This window comes from Anas acuta, chromosome W (assembly GCF_963932015.1).
Source record: "Anas acuta chromosome W, bAnaAcu1.1, whole genome shotgun sequence".
NCBI lineage: Eukaryota > Metazoa > Chordata > Aves > Anseriformes > Anatidae > Anas > Anas acuta.
Window position 1 is genome coordinate 12,038,230 of NC_089016.1, and position 21,296 is coordinate 12,059,525.

The window sequence follows — 21,296 nt, forward strand, 5'->3', positions numbered from 1 at the left end:
GCTGGGACGATGACACAAATTTCTAAGCATTTCACAAGTTTTTTTAGGATTCTGCACTTGCTCAGAGGTGAAACTCCAAAGCACTGGACATGCCCACTGCACTAGGCATCTGCCCAGATCCTCAAACTCTCCCTGCCACTCCTAACTTTCCTGCCTCTGGACAGATCTCTGGATGGCACGTTTAAGTAATTGTTTAAACTTAAACAAAACATGAATGGCGTTCAGGAGACCTAAAAATAGGAACATGCTGGTTTGACCATCCCAAGGATATTCAAAGCTTTGAAGAGCTATTGTAATTAGCCTGGAAGAGAAGCATGAGGCGAAGGAGAAAGAGAGAGTGAAGAAGTGGGGAAAAGCATCCTCCACCACCCTGCATAGGTTTACTCCCTGAGGAGAAAAGGCAAAGAGTGTAATTCTTAATAGTTTCCAAGAGATGAGGAGATGGTTCCTGAGGTATTGAGGGGGCAATAATTTTACCCTATCAGAAGTCAGTGTTATCCAGTACAGCAAAACAGTAACCTTAAATCAGCCCCCAGAATTCGTAAAAAGCATGACATGGAAGACAGAGAGTTATTAATGTGCTATACAACAAAGTTCAGGATGTTGGAGTAGCATTTAGGTTTAGGGATTACTCTTTAAAACTCTTTAAAACTGGGTACTCTTTAAAATTGGTTACTCATTAAAATAGGCTAATGGCCTTACATCAATGTTTTAATTCAGTGTTAAAGCAACATCAACATTACCTGCAGCCTCTTACCTCTACGAAATTGTTGTAGAGGTTCACTCACCCTCCTCCCTCCCTCTCTAGGGATGTGCGGATCAGCCCCTGGCTTTGTGTTTCATGGATTACTGAGGGCAGATTGAGAGACATCAATCAAGGCAGGGAGGTGCTCAGAGCAAGGTGAGAGCAAGGTGGGGAAGCAAGGTGGGTATCTAAGTCCTGCAGGGAAACAGGTGCAGACCTGACAGCATAGGACAGCGTGTAGTGGTTGTTGTCAAGGACCTTTTGCAAGATGAAAGCCCTGACAGAGCCAACAGCTTTGTCTGCTGGGCTCGGGCTCTTGCCTCCGTTAGTGATGCCTATGAGGAGACACCTCATCCTTACAGCAATAGGGCCTCAATGCCTCCTCATCCCCCTCCAGGAGCCTGGGAGATGTCCTCCTGTAGCCTTGTACTTGGCACTGCCCTTACCCACTGTGCACTGATCCAGGAAGAGCCCTAAACCTTGCTGGAGGGACAGCATCTCCCTTCCCAGAGGCTGGGGTCAGGGCCCGACTGTTGGACTTCATGGGACACATCAAGGTTTCCTCAGCATCAGGGCCACCTTTCCTGGGCCTTGGTCTCCCCGTCATCACTGCCTGCCCTTTTCTGCTCTAACAAGTCCATGGGGAGGCCTTGACAGTAATGTCCCTCAGTGGGACCGTTAGCACTGTGAGAGGCTTTGGAGTTTGCATCAGACTTGGACTACTTGAGAAGCTGCTTCAGCCACCCAGATCAAGCTCCTCTGTCAGGCACAGCATTGCTGGGGGCACTGCATGCAGCTGGCATGGGGAGAGGAGAGAAGGGGGAGGGAGGTTCAGGGCAGCCTGGAATAGGAAGGCAGGGGAGAGCTGGCAGAGGGAGAAATCTTCCCAGCCACCTCCCCATGGTAAGTCTCTGGCTGCAGGGCAATGCTGCTGCACACCCTGCCAGGCTCTCCTGGAGCTGGCCCAGCCCTCAGCTGATGGGAGCTGTCAGGAGAACGCTCAGTGTTGGAGTTGAAGGGCAGGCAGGGCTCGTGTGCTGCAGGGTCAGCGTGCAGGGCCCAAGGGCTCCCTTCTCTTGGGCCCAGCTGTAGGCAGTGCAGCCGGGGCTGCAGGCAGGGGTGGCCAGGGCTGTGGTGCAGAGCAGGGTCCCTGCTGTGCCCCAGGGGCTGTGTGCTGGGGCAAGGCCTCTGCCACCTGCCAGGCTCAGCACTCAGCCTGCCCGGGGAGCTGCCCAGGGGCTGCGGGGAGAAGCTGCAGGTGGAAGGAGCCCCCCTGGTACCGCAGGGCAGGGCAGGGCAGGGTCCTGCTGCTGCCCAGAGCCTGCTGCCTGGGGCAGGCTGCTCACAGCCTCACACCTCCCCAGGGCACTGCACTGCAGAACTGCCCGTCAAGAGCTACCTGAAGGCAGTGCACTTTTTAGAATCTGCTTCATTTTCCTGCCCATGTGCTGAGGCAGAAAGATGGTCATGGAGTAGGAGCATCTGTAGTAGAGACTAAGGCTCCTTGAGCATTGCTGCTGCTCTGAGGCACCTCACACACCTCAGCATACAGACACCACCTTTGTTGTTTCTTAAGGAGTTATTTGACCTTCTCCTGTCCTGCAGGCAGGGACATGTCCTTGCCCAGTGGACTTCTCAGATCACTCAGGGTTCCCTTTTACCTGTCTACACCAGGACTGACTGCTGCAGAGCCCACAGCACAGCGCCCTGCTTCTTGTGGCACCCTCAGAGCACCAAGCAGAGGTAAGCCAAGCAGCTGCAGAAAGCTCTTCCTGTGAAAGGAATGGGAAAGAATGTGTTCTGTGTGACTGTTCTATGAGACGTACAAAGTATTTTGGTCAGAGAAGTCCTTACATTTTACAATGTCATTTCTTCTTCTGGACAGACTACATTGCCCAAGGGCAATAAATGTGTAACAGCAGCTCCATCACTGAGTTACTCCCGCTGGCATTCGCAGGACCCCATGCTCAGAATGAGCAAATGCCCAACAGCAGCTCTGTGAGTGAGTTCCTCCTGCTGGCATTCGCAGACACACGCAAGCTGCAGCTCCTGCACTTCGCGCTCTTCCTGGGCATCTACCTGGCTGCCCTCCTGGGCAACGGACTCATCCTCACTGCTGTAACCTGTGACCACCGCCTGCACACTCCCATGTACTTCTTCCTCCTCAACCTCGCCCTCCTCGATCTGGGCTCCATCTCCACTTCTGTCCCCAAAGCCATGGCCAATTTCCTCTGGGATGCCAGGGTCATTTCGTACCCAGGATGTGCTGCACAGGTCTTTTTGCTAGTCTTTTTCACACAGAATCACACACAGAATTTCTAGGTTGGAAGAGACCTCAAGATCATCGAGTCCAACCTCTAACCTAACACTAACAGTCCCCACTAAACCATATCCCTAAGCTCTACATCTAAACGTCTTTTGAAGACTTCCAGGGATGGTGACTCCACCACCTCCCTGGGCAGCCTGTTCCAGTTTCTAACAACCCTTTCAGTAAAGAAGTTCTTCCTAACATCTAACCTAAAACTCCCCTGGCGCAACTTTAGCCCGTTCCCCCTCGTCCTGTCACCAGGCACGTGGGAGAACAGGCCAACCCCCACCTCTCTACAGCCTCCTTTAAGGTATCTGTAAAGAGCAATAAGGTCGCCCCTGAGCCTCCTCTTCTCCAGGCTGAACAAGCCCAGCTCCCTCAGCCGCTCCTCGTAGGACTTGTTCTCCAGGCCCCTTACCAGCTTCGTCGCCCTTCTTTGGACCTGCTCAAGCACCTCGATGTGCTTCTTGTAGCGAGGGGCCCAAAACTGAACACAGTACTCGAGGTGCGGCCTCACCAGAGCCGAGTACAGGGGGACGATCACCTCCCTAGCCCTGCTGGTCACGCTGTTTCTGATACAAGCCAGGATGCCGTTGGCCTTCTTGGCCACCTGAGCACACTGCTGGCTCATATTCAGCCGACTGTCCACCATCACTCCCAGGTCCTTCTCTGCCTGGCAGCTCTCCAACCACTCGTCTCCCAGCCTGTAGCTCTGCTTGGGGTTATTGCGCCCCAGGTGCAGGACCCGGCACTTGGCCTTGTTGAACTTCATGCAGTTGACCTCAGCCCATCGGTGCAGCCTATCCAGATCCTCCTGCAGAGCCTTCCTACCCTCGAGCAGATCGACACACGCACCTAACTTGGTGTCATCTGCAAACTTACTGAGGGTGCACTCAATGCCCTCATCCAGATCATTGATGAAGATGTTGAAGAGGACCGGCCCCAGCACCAAGCCCTGGGGGACGCCACTAGAGACTGGCCTCCAACTGGACTTGGCTCCATTTACCACGACTCTTTGGGCCCGGCTATCCAGCCAGTTTCTAACCCAACGAAGCATGCGCCAGTCCAAGCCAAGAGCAGCCAGTTTCTTGAGGAGAATGCTGTGGGAGATGGTGTCAAATGCCTTGCTGAAGTCAAGGTAGACCACATCCACAGCCTTTCCCTCGTCCACCCAGCACGTCACTTTGTCGTAGAAGGAGATCAGGTTCGTCAAGCAGGATCTGCCTTCCATAAACCCATGCTGACTGGGCCTGATCGCCTGCTTGCCCTTCAAGTGCCGCATGATGACTCCCAAGAGGATCTGCTCCATGAGCTTCCCTGGTACTGAGGTCAAACTGACCAGCCTGTAGTTCCCCCGGTCAGCCCTCCGGCCCTTCTTGTAGATGGGCGTCACATTCACTAGCCGCCAGTCAGTTGGGACCTCCCCCGATAGCCAGGACTGCTGATAAATGATGGATAGGGGCTTGGCCAGCTCCTCTGCCACTTCTCTCAGTACCCTTGGGTGGATCCCATCCGGCCCCATCGACTTGTGCACATCCAAGTGCCGTAGCAGGTCACCAACCAGTTCTTTGTGGATAGTGAGGGCCACATCCTGCTCCCCATCCCCTTCCACCAGCTCAGGGTACTGGGTATCCAGAGAACTACCAGTATTGCTACTAAAGACCGAGGCGAAGAAGGCATTGAGCACCTCCGCCTTTTCCTCATCTCTTGTAACTAAGTTTCCCCCTGCACCCAGTAAAGGATGGAGATTCTCCCTAGTCCTCCTTTTTGTGTTGATGTATTTATAAAAGCGTTTTTTGTTATCTTTAACGGCAGTGAATTCCCTTCAGCAGAGCCCAGCGGGCAGTGAGGGGCAGCCTAAGGGCCACCAGGGCTGCTCCTCCATTTGGCAGCTGGGCTCTTGGTCTTGAGAAACTCCTGCGTGCTGGGGCTTCCCCCCCAGCTCCAGAGGAGATGGGAAGAGATAGCAGATGAGACCAATGAAGTTCTCATGACTTTTTGTTGTCTGCACTTACACAGGAAAACTTGTTCTAAAGGTACAGGAAACTAGTTGGTCAAAATGCATGAAATATTTACAGGCAGGAGCCTAAGGAAAACATTATACATGTATAAATATAAAGCACAAGTTTCAGAAAACAATGAAGCAAAAAAAATACAAAAAAATAAAAGAAGCTTTTCCAAATATTTTCTGAGATATTATGAGAGGATAGTAATGATGGGATGATGGAACTATTATTGTTTATTAAATAGCAGGTATCCAAAGAGTTTCCTCGCTACATTCCTTAGTTCCTGGTTCCTCATGCTGTAGATGAGGGGGTTCCGTGTTGGAGGAATCACCGAATACAGAAATGACATCACCAGGTCCGAAGATGGGAAGGAAATGTAGGAGGGCTTCAGGTAGGCAAACATGGCAGTGCTGGAAAACATGGAGACAATGGCCAGGTGAGGGAGGCACGTTGCAAAGGCTTTGTGCTGGCCCTGCTCTGAGGGCATCCTCAGCACAGCCCTCAAGATCTGCACATAGGATAACACAATGAAAACAAAGCAACCAAAGACCAAAGAAAAGCTAAACACAAGTGCCCCGACTTCCCGGAGGTAGGCATCTGAGCAGGAGAGCTTGAGGATCTGGGGGATTTCACAGAAGAACTGGTCCACAGCATTGCCTCGGCAGAGGGGCAGGGAAAATGTAGTGGCCGTGTGCAGAACAGCATTGAGAAAGCCACTGCCCCAGGCAGCTGCTGCCATCTGGGCACAAGCTCTGCTGCCCAGGAGGCTCCCTCCCATAGTGCAGGGGCTTGCAGATGGCCATGTAGCGGTCGTAGGCCATGATGGTGAGAAGGAAATACTCTGATGACATCAACAAGACAAAGAGAAAGACCTGTGCCACACACCCTTGGTAGGAGATGGCCCTGGTGTCCCAGAGGGCATTGGCCATGGCTTTGGGCAGAGTGGTGGAGATGCAGCCCAGGTCGAGGAGGGCGAGGTTGAGGAGGAAGAAGTACATGGGGGTGTGGAGGTGGTGGTGGCAGGCTACGGTGCTGAGGATGAGGCCGTTGCCCAGGAGGGCAGCCAGGTAGATGCCCAGGAAGAGCGCGAAGTGCAGGAGCTGCAGCTCGCGCGTGTCTGCGAATGCCAGCAGCAGGAACTCCCTCACAGAGCTGCTGTTGGGCATTCTCTGACATTGGACACAGTTGTCTGTTGAAGAGAGAAGACAGAACAAAGTTAGAAGAGGCTTCTCTGAGGAAAACCTATTGCAAGTTTTGGACCAACCCCCTGCCTGAGCCTCTCTTTGCCGGAGAACCTTTCCACACCTTCCTTACTTGAGCTTGCAGAGGAATCCTTCCTGATGTTCATCTGAGGGAAGCAGGGATATGGGGGAAGCTCTAGTTCAGTCCACTGATCAGGACATTGGAATTCGCAGTGCTGTTTCAAACAATGCATCTCAAGGCAGAACAAATATTCAAATGCCACTACTGAACACTGCTGTTCTCAGCTGCCATGTGTCAGCCCTCTGTGAGCTGCAGGACCACCCCACTCAGGTGTTTCCCTGAGATGGAACTGGAGAAAGCTGAGAGCAAAGAATCCGCAGTCCAAGTGCAACTGGACAGAAACCTCACCTTGTCTGTGCGTTGTGAGCATGTTCTCAGCTCTTCCCTCCTAGCAAGAGGTGTAGAGGTCATTGCCCTTATTGCACCTCATTGCAGCTGCCCACAGACAGACATCAAGAAATAAGGCCATGGTGTTAACACAAACGTGTCTTCTCCTTGGGCAGCTGGATAACACAAGGATGCCACAAGAGAGCTGCATCCTGCTGGAGAGCAGCCTGTAGCCCAGGAGGATGCCCTACGGACAAAGTTGGATATCTGAAAGCTGGAGTGTCCCATATCCCAGCTGCACCCCTGCACAGTCTGGAGGAGGCTTGGCCACTCTGCTCATGGCTGCCCAGGGGCACCTGATTTAGGGCACTTCAAGGGGCTTCTGCCAGGCTTCCTCACCCTGTACTGCAACGCAGCAGGACTCTCAAAGCCTGCTGCATTGCCCACTGCCCTCCCAGAAACAAGACCCAGCAGGAGACCCTTCCAGGACCTGCAGCTGCATGGCCCTGCAGCCAGACCCTTACCTTGTCAAGGGCTGTGCAAGTTTCTCCTGCAGGCAGCTCTCAGCATCCTCCCACTGCCAACTGCCTTTAGCCCCTCTCTCCTTTTCTTCTCTCTGTGTCTGCCTCTGTGTCTCCAGCCCTGCTGCTCTGTGCAGAGGAGCTGCTCCTGGGCACAGCTGGCTCTCTGCAACAGGGCCCTCTTGCCACGAGCTCTCTCTGTCCCACGAGCCCGGCCCAACTCAGCACCACAGCACCAGCCCAAGCCCTTGGAATCACCCCTCTGGGGGCTTTGCTGATGAGCCCACGAACCTCAGGCACTCAGAGACAATTGAAGACATCTCTCCAGAAGTGCAAGTCAGAGGCAAGTTTCCTGCAGTGTCCCCCTGAGGGCCAGCACTGACACAGCCTCCCTTGGAGCTCGTTAGAGCAGAACCCTGGAGGCAGTGAGGACAAGGAGACAAAGGCAATGTGAAGGTGACACTGAAGTGTACATAAAGGGGATTTGTTTCACTAAGTACCAGGGTACAGACAATAATGAATGATTTAAAATTTGAAAATACAGAAAAGGAAGATAAAATAGTAATTAACATTAACAATAACAATAGCAATAGCAATAACAATAACAAGATGTACAAGGCAAATGATGCACCATGCAATTGCTGAGAAGCCCCTCACCGATGCTCAACCTGTCCCTGAGCTTTGCTCCCACTGACCCTGGCCAGCCTGCATCGGGATCTCTTGTGCACTTCCCTTGACCTTAATTTCTTTTCGTGCAAAATCAGCTTGCAGAGGAATTTAGAGTATTTTCTTCCCTTTCTCAAATACTCCCTCTGCTGTGTCACCCCACCCAGTAATGCCATAGATGTAGTGCAGGTGCTCAGGAGCTTCCTCCTCTTCCAGGGCAGTCTGAATCATGCTGCTGGCATGGCAGCACTCAGCATTGTGTGACTTCATTCAGGCCACGATAGGCCTCTGTTAGTGCACTCGGTTGATGCTATACTGACTCAGGTGCATGGCTGTGGTAGGGATTGGCACCAGCTGTCCTTCAGCCCTCATCAACCCCACAACAGAAGGGTCCTGTGAGAGACCAAGGCAAGGCAGACAACAGTAAAATGTCCTCTGTCTCCAAGGCAGCAATGCCTAAAGCCCACCGATACCCTTTTGGGTCCCTGAGATATCTATCCTCTCCTGAAGCAGTCTCTTCCAAGGATGCACAGAGTCTCTGGGGCAGTGCCAATGGGGTGCTTTTGCCACTCCTTCCCACTTAGAAAACACTTCAGCCTCCAGTACAGTTCAGCGTTGGGATCCCCTTGTCACTGCCGACATACAAATGGGTTCGACCCTCTGTAGCTTGATGGCATTAGGGTATGCTGTGCAGTGGTGCCCACTAGCTCCTGATACTTCTGTGGGTCTGATGTGCAAGGTAATCAAATCCACACAGTCCAATAAACCCGACTGTCCCCTTCCTCCCCCTGGCTGGAGGCACAGCCCCTCTAGTCCTGCTCATAGTATTCAGTACTGTGTCTGCAGGACAGCCTGCTGGAAATTGGAGCAGCAGTTCTCTAAGAACCCCTTTTAGTGATTGTTTGTCCTTGCCACTCACACACCCGTGCCTCTAGGCTGGAGGTAGATTTTCCATCCCACTTTCTCATGTCCTCTCCATGGTCACACAGGTAAAACAACAGGGTGGCACATAGTGTGTGCCCACCATATCTCCTTTCCTGCCCTCTAATTCCAGGGAGGGCCCCGTTTCTCCCAGCACCAGAGCAGCATAGGGATAGGAATCGCATGATTACTGATGCTCTTATGACTTCTTTCTCTTCGTCCTCCTACTCGTATGATGGCCCAGCTTTTCTGAAGCCTGCCTCATCTTCTGACTAACTGACTTTCACATCCACTGTTTTTTCTTCCATATAGGAGCAACTGATACAGACAGAGCTTGGTTTTCTGGCTCAGACACAAGACCCAGAACAAGAGCTGGAGTTGCTGCAGGGCATTTTTCAGATGCTGTAGTGGCTGCAGGGTCTGTCAGAGGGGTTGGAGTGACTGCAGGGCTTTTCACAAAGGTTGGAGTGGCATTGATTGTGGCTCTGTAAGCACAGGCCAAGACCCAGCACACTGCAGTAGTATGTGTCTCTTTGGAAATGCCAGGGTGATAACACCTCCTTTTCAAGCATTTAACCATTTTTTTTTTAGGATTCTGCATTTGCTTGGGGTGAAGTTCCAAAGCACTGGAGGTGCCGACTGCTGCAGGTGCCTGCCCAGATCCTCCTACACTCCCTGCCACTCCAAACTCTCCTGCCACCAGACAGATATCTGAATGGTATTCTTAAGTAGTCCTGAAACACATTCAGGAGACATAACAATAGGAGCGTGCTGGTTTGACCATCCCAAGGATATTCAAAACTTTGAAGAGCCAGTGTAAATAGCCTGGAGGAGAAGGGTAAGGTGAAAGAGAAAGGGAGAGAGAACAAGTGGGGAAAAATGTCCTCCCCTTGTCTCCCCCATGGCTTGGTTTCCTGAGGAGAAAAGGTCCAGAGTGTAGTTCTTAATAGTTTCTGAGAGATGGCTCCCAAGGTATGTTGGCAATGGCAATCCTGAGTACAAGTACCAGATTAGTCTCATGATCAGGATTTTTATCATATCATAAGCCAGTGTTACACAACACTTCAAAAGAATAAACTTGACGCAGCCATCAGAAAAGATAAACAGCATGACAGGGGAGACATACAGTAAGTAATGTGCTATACAACACGATTCTGAAATTGAGCACAACAGATCTGAGCTTGGAAGGAAGGAAGGAAGGAAGGAAGGAAGGAAGGAAGGAAGGAAGGAAGGAAGGAAGGAAGGAAGGAAGGAGACCAGCATTGTGATCAGCAACTATTAAAATTAACTGATGCTTATAATAGCTTTCTTTTAACATGCTGTGGCCAGATTTGTCATTGGCTCAAAAAATGTGCTCCATGTTGGGCACCAAAAGTGTGGTTAAACCCAGCAGGCAGCTCAGCACCACACAGTCATTCCCTCACACACACACCCTGCTACACCCCGAGCAGATGTAGGAGAGAACGAGGAGGGGAAAACAGATAAAATAAATCATGGATTGAAATAAAGATAGTTTAATAGGACAGAAAGGGAAGACAAATAATATGAGCAATGATGATGACGATCATGATGGTGATTGCCTGTCCCACAGTAGTGGTACCCCCTACCCTGGCCAGCCACCCCATATTGATTGTTCAGCACGACGTTGTGTGGTCTGGAACATCCCTTTGGCCACTTGGGGCTGGAGTCAGCTGTCCTGCTTCTGTCCCCACCAACTTCTCAGGCACCCCCAGCCCTCCAATGCTGGCCAATAACTAAGCCATCAGTGTATAATCAGCATTCTTTTCATGCTGAATCCAAAAAACAGCATCATACTAGCTCCTAGGAGGAAAATTACCTCGATCCTAGCCAGCTCCAGGACACCCATAGTCTAAGGGCATGATATCCCTCTGTGTATATCAAAAGAGAAAAGGTGGTTTTGAATAATTGGAAAGTACTGGAGCTGAGCATGATGCAGATGGTATGGAATATGGGGTGGATATTGTCCACGTTTTGGCTAGGACAGCCATAGTTTTCTTCCTGATAGCTGGTATGGTGCAGTGTTTTGTATATAGGATGCAGTTCCAGACAAAATAACAGCATACATGAGAAGGAAGAACAGAAAAAGTGGAATCCGGCAACCTCCAATCCCCTACCCTTCAGTTATTCTGTGCTGTATCTCCATTCAACTAGTTCCTCCTGTATTATTCAAACTGTATTATTCAAACTCTGTATTATACTAGTTCCTCCTGTATTATTCAAACTGAAGAGCCCAGTACTGCAACAGAGGAAGAGAAACCCCACACATCAGGGCAGCCTGGGACCCTGCCGAGTGAGCAGGGCCCAGGAGGAGGAGGCCCTGGGCACCACGAGGGATGCCATATGAGCAGTGGTGCCAGCTAACCAGGAACCAGGCCAGCTTCCTACAGAGCTGCCTTTTGAGGAGCATGGCCACCAAGAAGATCTGAGTTCCCAGACTCAGTTCATATTCAGTGAGACAACCCCCACAAAATTGTATACAGGTGCAGGGAAAGAGGAACATGTCTGGGATTCCCTAGTGCAGCCAGGTGTGGAGAGGATCAAGCGCTGTGGCAAGCCTCAAAGTCCAAAAAGAACCCAAGTCTTTGTACCCATGGCTATGGCTGTTATTTCTGCAACTGAGGCCTATGAGGAGACAGCTGATTGTTCTTGCCCTCACCCATGAATGCAGGCATTCTCCTGCAATTGGACATGCACATCCCCATCTCCTACTGCCCCACAAAGAGCCCTGAGCAAGGTGTGAAGAGAAAGGATCTCCCTTCCCAGAGGACAGGGGTCAAGGCCTGCGCCTTGTGCTTGGTGACACACATGCAGTTTTCCTACACATCAGTGTCACCTTCACATTGCCTTTGTCTCCTTGTCCTCACTGCGTCCAGGGTTCTGCTCTAACAAGCTCCAAGGGAGGCTGTGTCAGTGCTGGCCCTCAGGGGGACACTGCAGGAAACTTGCCTCTGACTTGCACTTCTGGAGAGATGTCTTCAATTGTCTCTGAGTGCCTGAGGTTCGTGGGCTCATCAGCAAAGCCCCCAGAGGGGTGATTCCAAGGGCTTGGGCTGGTGCTGTGGTGCTGAGTTGGGCCGGGCTCGTGGGACAGAGAGAGCTCGTGGCAAGAGGGCCCTGTTGCAGAGAGCCAGCTGTGCCCAGGAGCAGCTCCTCTGCACAGTGCAGAGCAGCTCCTCTGCACAGCTTCCTTCCTTGGGAGAACCCTATGACCAGAACCACCAAATGCCCAACAGCAGCTCTGTGAGCGAGTTCCTCCTGCTGGCATTCGCATACACGCGCGAGCTGCAGCTCCTGCACTTCGCGCTCTTCCTGGGCATCTACCTGGCTGCCCTCCTGGGCAACGGCCTCATCCTCAGCGCCGTAGCCTGCCACCACCGCCTCCACACCCCCATGTACTTCTTCCTCCTCAACCTCGCCCTCCTTGACCTGGGCTGCATCTCCACCACTCTGCCCAAAGCCATGGCCAATGCCCTCTGGGACACCAGGGCCATCTCCTATCAAGGCTGTGCTGCACAGGTCTTTTTTGTTGCTTTCTTGTTTGTAGCAGAGTATTCCCTTCTCACCATCATGGCCTATGACCGCTATGTTGCCATCTGCAAGCCCCTGCACTACGGGAGCCTCGTGGGCAGCAGAGCTTGTGCCCAGATGGCAGCAGCTGCCTGGGGCAGTGGCTTTCTCACTGTTGTCCTGCACACAGCCAACACATTTTCCCTGCCCCTCTGCAAAGGCAATGCTGTGGAGCAGTTTTTCTGTGAAATCCCCCAGATCCTCAAGCTCTCCTGCTCAAATGCCTACCTCAGGGAAGTCGGGGTTCTTGTGTTTACTGTTTCTTTATTCTTTGGCTGTTTTGCTTTCATTGTGCTGTCCTATGTTCAGATCTTCAGGGCAGTGCTGAGGATGCCCTCTGAGGAGAGCAAGCACAAAGCCTTTTCCACGTGCCTCCCTCACCTGGCAGTGGTTTTCCTCTTTGTCAGCACTGCCATATTTGCCTACCTGAAGCCCGCTTCCATCTCTTCCCCATCTCTGGACTTGGTGGTGTCACTTTTGTACTCAGTGGTACCTCCAGCAGTGAACCCACTCATCTACAGCATGAGGAACCAGGAGCTCAAAGTTGCAGTGAGGAAACTGTTTCTATATGTGCTTCTTAAGCATCAATGTTGTTAATAGTATTGTGATTTGTATCATATCATTTTTATCTTTAGTAGTCTTATCATATTGTAATCATTAATAATAATCCTCTGAAGACTACCATTGTATTTGAGAAACGGACATGACAGATTTTCATATTATTTTTCTTTTTTATTTTTTAAATAATTTTTAATATTGATTTAATTTATTTAGTAATTTATTTACTTTGAACACATCTTCTAATCGACCAATAGAACCAGGCTTCCTCTGTAGGTATAGTCAATTAAGAAAAGAGCATAACTTCACTGGTCTCAGCTGCCCTTTCTTGCCATCTGCTCTGGATCTGGGGGAGCAGCCCCAGCACGCAGGAGGGGCTCAGGGCCAAGAGCCCAGCTGCCACATGCAGGAGCAGCCCCGGTGGCCCTCGGGGCTGCCCCTCACTGCCCGCTGGGCTCTGCCTCTCTGCTGCCTTCGGGTCGGGGCTGCTGCTTCCCTGGATCCATGGCCATGGCCAGCAGCAGGACGTGGTGTTGTCACTGCTGCTCTCTTTTGGTCTCCACATTGTTCTCTTGAGCTCTTATACGTGGGTTAGCCATCAGATCTCATGCACCTTGGTGACTTTCCTGATATTCCTACAGTGGTATCTCTACTACGTCTCTGTACACCTCTTCTAAAGCTGGTGTCAGAAATACACCCAAGAAGATCCTCCCTGGAGAGTCCTCTTGTTTTTCTGGCCTTCAGGAAGGATCAGATTCTTATAGTGATCGCTGAAGGACAAAGGACTGGACTGGGATCTGACTTCTTGGTAGCACACGGCCCAGCAAACAATACTTGGCCTTTCAGTGCCCTGGTAGTGTCCTGCATTTGCTCGGTCTGATGGCAAATGGCATGCTGGAGAGGAATCTGGAGCTGCTCTGTGGCACAGGCACCCCATGCTGGGGATCCCTCAGGCAAGAGAGCAGGGCTCCTGCAGCTTCACAGACCTCCATCAATGAGCTGGGGCTGGCCCCAGTGCGGGGGTTGCTGGGGAGGCCCAGAGCCACCTTTGTGCCAGCAGCTGCGGTGCCTTGCGAGGGGCTGGGGCTGTGGTGGCCATGCCCAGAGCCCTGAAGCAGCCTGCGGTGGGCTCTGCCCTGGGGCCAGAACAGCCTGGGCTGCTGGGCTGGGGAGAGGGCAGGGAGGTGGGGAGAGGTGGGCAGGGGCTGGGCTGGGCTGGGCAGTTCCCGGCAGAGGGCAACAGCAGCGTCAGGGAGCGGTGGCAACATGCAGGGGAGGGCTCCCAGCAGGGCTTGGTGCTGCGGAGCCAGGACTGCATGAAGGGAGCCCAGAGCTGCAGGGGCAGGGGAGAGGAGGCCGAGGGCCAGGGCTGCTGCTGCAGGGGCAGGGAGCTCAGCATGGCCCTTGCAGCCCCCTGCCCTGGGCCTGCCTCTGCCCTTGGGCTCGGCCCTGGCCTTGGTTCTGCTGGCAGCAGCGCTCTTGCCATGCGCTTCCTGGCCTCCCCTCGCCTGCACACAGCTGCTGCCCACTCAGGCTGCTGCCACAAACCTGTCCTCACTAGCAGCACCACCCCTTGGGCTGCTTCTGCTGGCCTCCCCCACCCAACTGCCTTGACTCCTTATCTCTGCTGGGCCCCACCTTCCACACTCAGATGTGTCCCTTGGCTGTCGGCTCCCTTTCTCCTGCCCTGTGGGAATACCAAGCTGGAGTGGACAGGTTACCTTTAGATGTGGTGGTGCTTGTGTAATTCACGTTGGTGATGGCACAAATGACGGTTCCTTCACCAGTGATGCACATCCTTCTTCGTGCTAGGCCAAACTCAACGTCCTTCTCACTTCTTTTTCTCATGGATGAACTGGATTAGGTCTCCTTGATTATTCTGAGGCACAATGCAATGCTTTTTGCCTTCTGCTACTCCAGCACAATATTTGTGACCTTCCCTTACTCTGCACATTGACCTGCATAGTCATTCCATATTCGTTGCTTTCAAATCCTTAGTTGGATGGGGCCATTTCCGTTCAGGTGGGGCAAGCTGATGTGTTTTGCCTCAGAGTGGAAACACAGCCCTACCATTTGCCATGGACTGATCCAGATGACACTGGAACAAGGGAACACTCCTGAACACCTGCAGTACATCGATGATATCATTGTATGGGGTAATACAGCAGAAGAAGTTTTTGAGAAAGGGAAGAAAATAATCCAAATTCTCTTGAAAGCTGGCTTTGCCATTAAACAGAATAAGGTCAAAGGACCTGCACAGGAAATCCAGTTCTTGGGGGTAAAATGGCAGGATGGACGTCGCCACATTCCGACGGATGTGATCAACAAAATAACAGTTATGTCTCCGCCAACTAGCAAAAAAGAAACACAAGCTTTCCTAGGTCTTGTGGGATTTTGGAGAATGCATGTGCCCGGCTATAGTCAGCTTGTGAGTCCTCTATATCGAATGACTCGGAAGAGGAACTCGTTCGAGTGGGGCCCTGAGCAACAACAGGCCTTTGAACAACTCAAACAAGAAATAGCTCGTGCAGTATCCCTTGGGCCTGTCCGTACTGGACCAGCTGTGCAAAACATACTGTACACTGCAGCTGGGGAACATGGGCTCACTTGGAGCCTCTGGCAGAAGACCCCAGGAGAAACTCGAGGCCGACCTTTGGGGTTCTGGAGCCGGGGCTATCGAGGATCAGAAGCCAATTACACCCCAACTGAAAAAGAAATACTCACAGCATATGAGGGGATTCGAGCCGCTTCAGAAGTTGTTGGTACAGAAGCACAACTTCTCTTGGCCCCACAGCTACCTGTGTTACATTGGATGTTCAAAGAGAAAATCCCCACTACACATCATGCAACCGATGCTACGTGGAGTAAATGGGTAGCGTTAATTACACAGCGGGCTCGAATGGGAAAACCCAACCGCCCAGGAATCCTGGAAGAGATTATGGACTGGCCAGAGGGCAGGGATTTCGGAGCACCAACAGAAGAAGTAACTCGTGCTGAAGAGGCACCACCATACAATGAGTTGCCAGAAGACAGAAAGCAGTATGTGTTGTTTACTGACGGATCCTGCCGTGTGGTAGGGAGCCATTGGAAGTGGAAAGTTGCTGTGTGGAGTCCCACACGACAAGTTGTGGAGGCCATGGAAGGGGAAGGTGAGTCGAGTCAGTATGCAGAAGTGAAAGCTATACAACTGGCCCTAGGAATTTCTGAAAGAGAAAAGTGGCCGGTACTGTATCTCTATACTGACTCATGGATGGTGGCAAATGCGCTGTGGGGGTGGCTGCAGCGATGGAAACAGAACAACTGGCAGCGCAGAGGTAAACCTATCTGGGCTGCTACCCTGTGGCAAGATATTGCTGCCCGGGTAGAAAACCTGGCTGTAAAGGTACGTCATGTAGATGCCCATATGCCTAAGAATCGTGCTACCGAAGAACATCAGAACAATGAAGAAGTAGACAGAGCTTCAAAAACTGAAATAGCTCAGGTGGACCTGGACTGGGGACGTAAGGGTGAGCTGTTTGTAGCTCGATGGGCCCATGAAACATCAGGACATCTGGGGAGGGATGCCACTTACAGATGGGCTCGTGATCGAGGGGTGGACCTGACCATTGAGGCCATCACACAGGTTACCCATCAGTGTGAGACCTGTGCTGCAATCAAACGAGCCATGAGGGTGAAGTCTCCCTGGAATAGGGGGAGATGGCTTGGATTTCGTTATGGTGAGGCCTGGCAGATTGACTACATCGGACCACTTCCACAAACCCGCCAAGGTAAACGTTACATACTCACCATGGTAGAAGCAACTACTGGGTGGCTGGAAACATATCCAGTGAACCATGCCACGGCCCGAAACACTATCTTGGGCCTGGAAAGACAAGTGCTGTGGCGACATGGTACACCAGAAAGAATTGAGTCTGACAATGGGAGTCACTTCCGAAATAATTTGATCACTTCCTGGGCCAAGAGACATGGCATTGAATGGGTGTACCACATCCCTTATCACCCACAAGCCTCTGGGAAGGTTGAGAGGTACAATGGACTGTTAAAAACTATGCTGCAAGCATTGGGTGCTGGGACATGGAAACATTGGGATATAAATCTACCAGAGGCCACTTGGCTAGTTAAAAACAGGGGGTCTGAAAGCCGTCCTGGTCCTGCTAAAACAAAACCCCTACACACTGTGGGAGAAGCTAAAGTCCCTGTAGTGCATGTGGGGAAGTGGATGGGGAAGGCAGTGTGGGTTGCCCCTGCCATGGGAAAAGGCAAACCCACTCGTGGGATTGTCTTTGCCCAAGGACCAGGGTATACCTGGTGGGTAATGCAGAAAGATGGGGATATCAAGTGTGTGCCACAAGGAGATTTAACACTGGGAGAAAATTAATCTGTTATCCAAGTTATGTGTTGTAGGAGGACACTGCAGAACCAATGACAGGTCAACTTTGCAAGGAACCGGGCAAGTGCAACAATGATGTGAGCTAAGCTGGTGCTGGTGTCAAGAAAACCAACTTCGCCTGCCCTGAGTGACCACTTTGACAGATGAAGCTGAAACCATCAACAGTTTTTATGAGCATTTTGGGAAAAGACCTATAGAATAAAGAGAAGTACAGACATAAAAATGCTTCAATGGACAGAAAACAATGGTGATGAGAACATCTATATACTAAACTGTACCTGATTGTGACACAAATGTTATGGAATAAGGGGTGGAAGTTGTGTTGGGTCTGTCTGAGCTGGAGTCACCTTTTCCCTGCAGCAGCCAGCACAGTGCTGTGCTCTGCACTCGTAGCTGGAACAGCACTGATATCACTCCAGTGTTGTGTCTATTGCTGCGTAGTGCTGGCACAGCATCAGGACTCCTAAGCCCCCAAGAGCCAGCAGGCTGGGGGTGGGCAAGTGATGGGGAGGGGACATTGCCGGGGCAGCTGACCTAAACCAACCAAAGGGATATTCCATAACACCTGATGTCACACTCAGCAATAAAAGGGGGGGCTCTCGTGGGGGAGGGGGCTATTCCTCCTGAACAACCACTACGCGTTTGAGGCCCTGCTTCCCAGGACGTGGCCAAACACCGCTCGCTGATGGGAAGTAGAGAATAATTTTTCTCTCTCTCTGTGCTTCCGCGCGGACTGATTGTTTCTTTTGTATCTGTTTCTCCTTCCCATTCCCTTTCCCTTTAATTAAACCTTTCTCATCTCAAACCTCGAGTTCTCTGTGTTGTATTTATTCCTCCCTTCTGAGGAGAGGGGGAGTGAGAGAGCGGTTGTGGTGGAGCTTGGCTGCCCACCTGAGTAAAACCACCACACCCTTACCCTAAACCAAACCCAAACCCTAACCCGAACCCTAACCCGAACCCTAACCCTAAAGCTAACCTAACCCTAAACCGAAACCTAAGTCTAACCCGTAACCCTAAACCTAACCCTAAATCTAACCCTATCCCGAACCCTAACCCTAACCCAAAACCTAACCCGAATCCAAACCCTAAACCTAACCCTAAGCCTACATCTAACCCTAACCCAAACCCTAACCCTAACCCAACCCTCACCCTAACCATAACCCAACCCTAAAACTACGCCTAAACCTAACCCTATCCCTAACTATGAACCTAACACAAACCCTACACCAAACCCTAACCAGAACCCGAAACCTAACCCTAACTCTATCCCTAACTATGACCCTATACCTAAATATGACCCTAACACAAACCCTACCCCTAAACCTAACCAGAACCAGAACCCTAACCCTAAGCTAACCCAACCCTAAACTTAAGGCAACCCTAACCCTAACACAACCCTAACCCTAACCCTAACCCTAACCCTAACCCTAACCCTAACCCTAACCAGAACCCTAAACCTAAACCTAACTCTAAACCTAACCCTAACTCTATCCCTAACCAGAACCCTAAACCTAACCCAAAAATAAACCTAAAACTAACTCTAAACCTAACCCTTAACCTTAACCTAAACCTAACCCTAATCCTAACCCTAACCCTAACCCTAACCCTAACCCTAACCCTAACCCCAACCCCAACCCTAACCCTAACCCTAACATTAACCCTAATCCTAACCCTAACACTAATCCGAACACTAACACTCAAACCCTAAACCTAACCCGAACCCTAACCCCAACCCCAACCCTAAACCTAAACCTAACACTAACCCTAATCCTAACCCTAACACTAATCCGAACCCTAACACTCAAACCCTAACCCTAACCCGAACCCTAACCCTAACCCAACCCTAAAACTAACCCTAACCCTACCCTAACCCTACCCCTAACCCTAAACCTATCCCTAACTATGACCCTAAACCAAACCCTATCCCTAACCCTAACCAGAACCCTAATCCTAAACCAACCCTAACACTAAACCTAACGATAACCCTAACCCTAAACCTAAAACTAAAACAAACCCTAAACATAACCCTAACCCTAATCCCAACCCTAACCCATCAATAAACCAAACACAAACCTAACCCTAACCCTAATCCTAACACTAACTCAACCCTAACGCTAAACCTAACGCTAAAACTAACCCTAAACCTAACCCTAATCCTAATCCTAACCCAAACACAACCCTAAACCTAACCCAAAACATAATCCTGACCCTAAATCGAGACCTAACCCTAACCCTAAACCTAACCCTAAACCGAAACCTAACCCTAACCCTAAACCTAACCCTAACCCAACCCTAACCCTAACACTCTAACCCTAACGCTAACGCTAAAACTAACACTAAACCTAAAACTAAAACAAACCCTAAACATAACCCTAACCCTAATCCTAACCCTAACCCTAGACCTAAACTTAAACAAAACCCTAAGCCTAACCAAAAACATAACCCCAATCCTAACCCAAACACAACCATAAACCTAACCTGAAACCTAAACCTAACTGTAACTATAATCCTAACACTAACCTTAACACTAAACATAACCCTAACCCTAACACTAACCCTAACACTAACCCTAACACAACCCTAAAACTAACCCTAAACATAACCCTAACCATAAACCTAAACCTAACCCTAACCCTAAACATAAACCTAACCCTAACCCTAATCCCAACCCTAACCTATCACTAAGCCAAACACAACACTAAACCTAACCCTAACCCTAATCCTAATGCTAACACTAACCCGAACCCTAACCCTAAACCTAACCCTAACCCTAACCAGAACCCTAAACCTAAACCTAACTCTAAACCTAACCCTAACCCTATCCCTAACCAGAACCATAAACCTAACCCAAAACTAAACCTAAACATAACTCTAAACCTAACCCTAAACCTTACCCTAAACCTAACCCTAATCCTAACCCTAAACGTAACCCTAACCCTAACCCTAACCCTAACCCTAACCCTAACCCTAACAGCAACCCTAACCCTAAACCTAACACTAACCCTAATCCTAACCCTAACACTAATCCGAACCCTAACACTCAAACCCTAACCCTAACCCGAACCCTAACCCTAACCCAACCCTAAAACTAACCCTAACCCTACCCTAACCCTACCCCTAACCCTAAACCTATCCCTAACTATGACCCTAAACCAAACCCTATCCCTAACCCTAACCAGAACCCTAATCCTAAACCAACCCTAACATTAAACCTAACGATAACCCTAACCCTAAACCTAAAACTAAAACAAACCCTAAACATAACCCTAACCCTAATCCCAACCCTAACCCATCAATAAACCAAACACAAACCTAACCCTAACCCTAATCCTAACACTAACTCAACCCTAAAGCTAAACCTAACGCTAAAACTAACCCTAAACCTAACCCTAATCCTAATCCTAACCCAAACACAACCCTAAACCTAACCCAAAACATAATCCTGACCCTAAATCGAGACCTAACCCTAACCCTAAACCTAACCCTAAACCTAAACCTAACCCTACCCCTAAACCTAACCAGAACCAGAACCCTAACCCCAAGCTAACCCAACCCTAAACTTAAGGCAACCCTAACCCTAACACAACCCTAACCCTAACCCTAACCCTAACCCTAACCCTAACCCTAACCAGAACCCTAAACCTAAACCTAACTCTAAACCTAACCCTAACTCTATCCCTAACCAGAACCCTAAACCTAACCCAAAACTAAACCTAAACCTAACTCTAAACCTAACCCTTAACCTTAACCTAAACCTATCCCTAATCCTAACCCTAAACGTAACCCTAACCCTAACCCTAACAGCAACCCTAACCGTAAACCTAACACTAACCCTAATCCTAACCCTAACACTAATCCGAAACCTAACACTCAAACCCTAACCCTAACCCGAACCCTAACCCTAACCCAACCCTAAAACTAACCCTAACCCTACCCTAACCCTACCCCTAACCGTAAACCTATCCCTAACTATGACCCTAAACCAAACCCTATCCCTAACCCT

At 50.4% G+C, this 21,296-nt stretch overlaps 1 protein-coding gene and 1 long non-coding RNA gene across 2 annotated transcripts in view; one reads left to right on the forward strand and one right to left on the reverse strand.

The window, feature by feature from the left end:
- LOC137846970 (uncharacterized) overlaps positions 1-21,296 on the reverse strand; it is a 475,040-nt gene that overhangs the window by 407,380 nt on the left and 46,364 nt on the right. The gene's annotated exons all lie outside the window — the stretch shown is intronic.
- On the forward strand, positions 12,001-12,942 carry LOC137847419 (olfactory receptor 14C36-like). Its single transcript, XM_068665695.1, has one exon. It carries the CDS (start codon positions 12,001-12,003, stop codon positions 12,940-12,942), a length of 942 nt encoding a protein of 313 aa, XP_068521796.1.

What these genes read in the sequence shown, in the direction of transcription:
- LOC137847419 (XM_068665695.1), top strand. Translation starts at nt 12,001, where the DNA reads ATGCCCAACAGCAGCTCTGTGAGCGAGTTCCTCCTGCTGGCATTCGCA.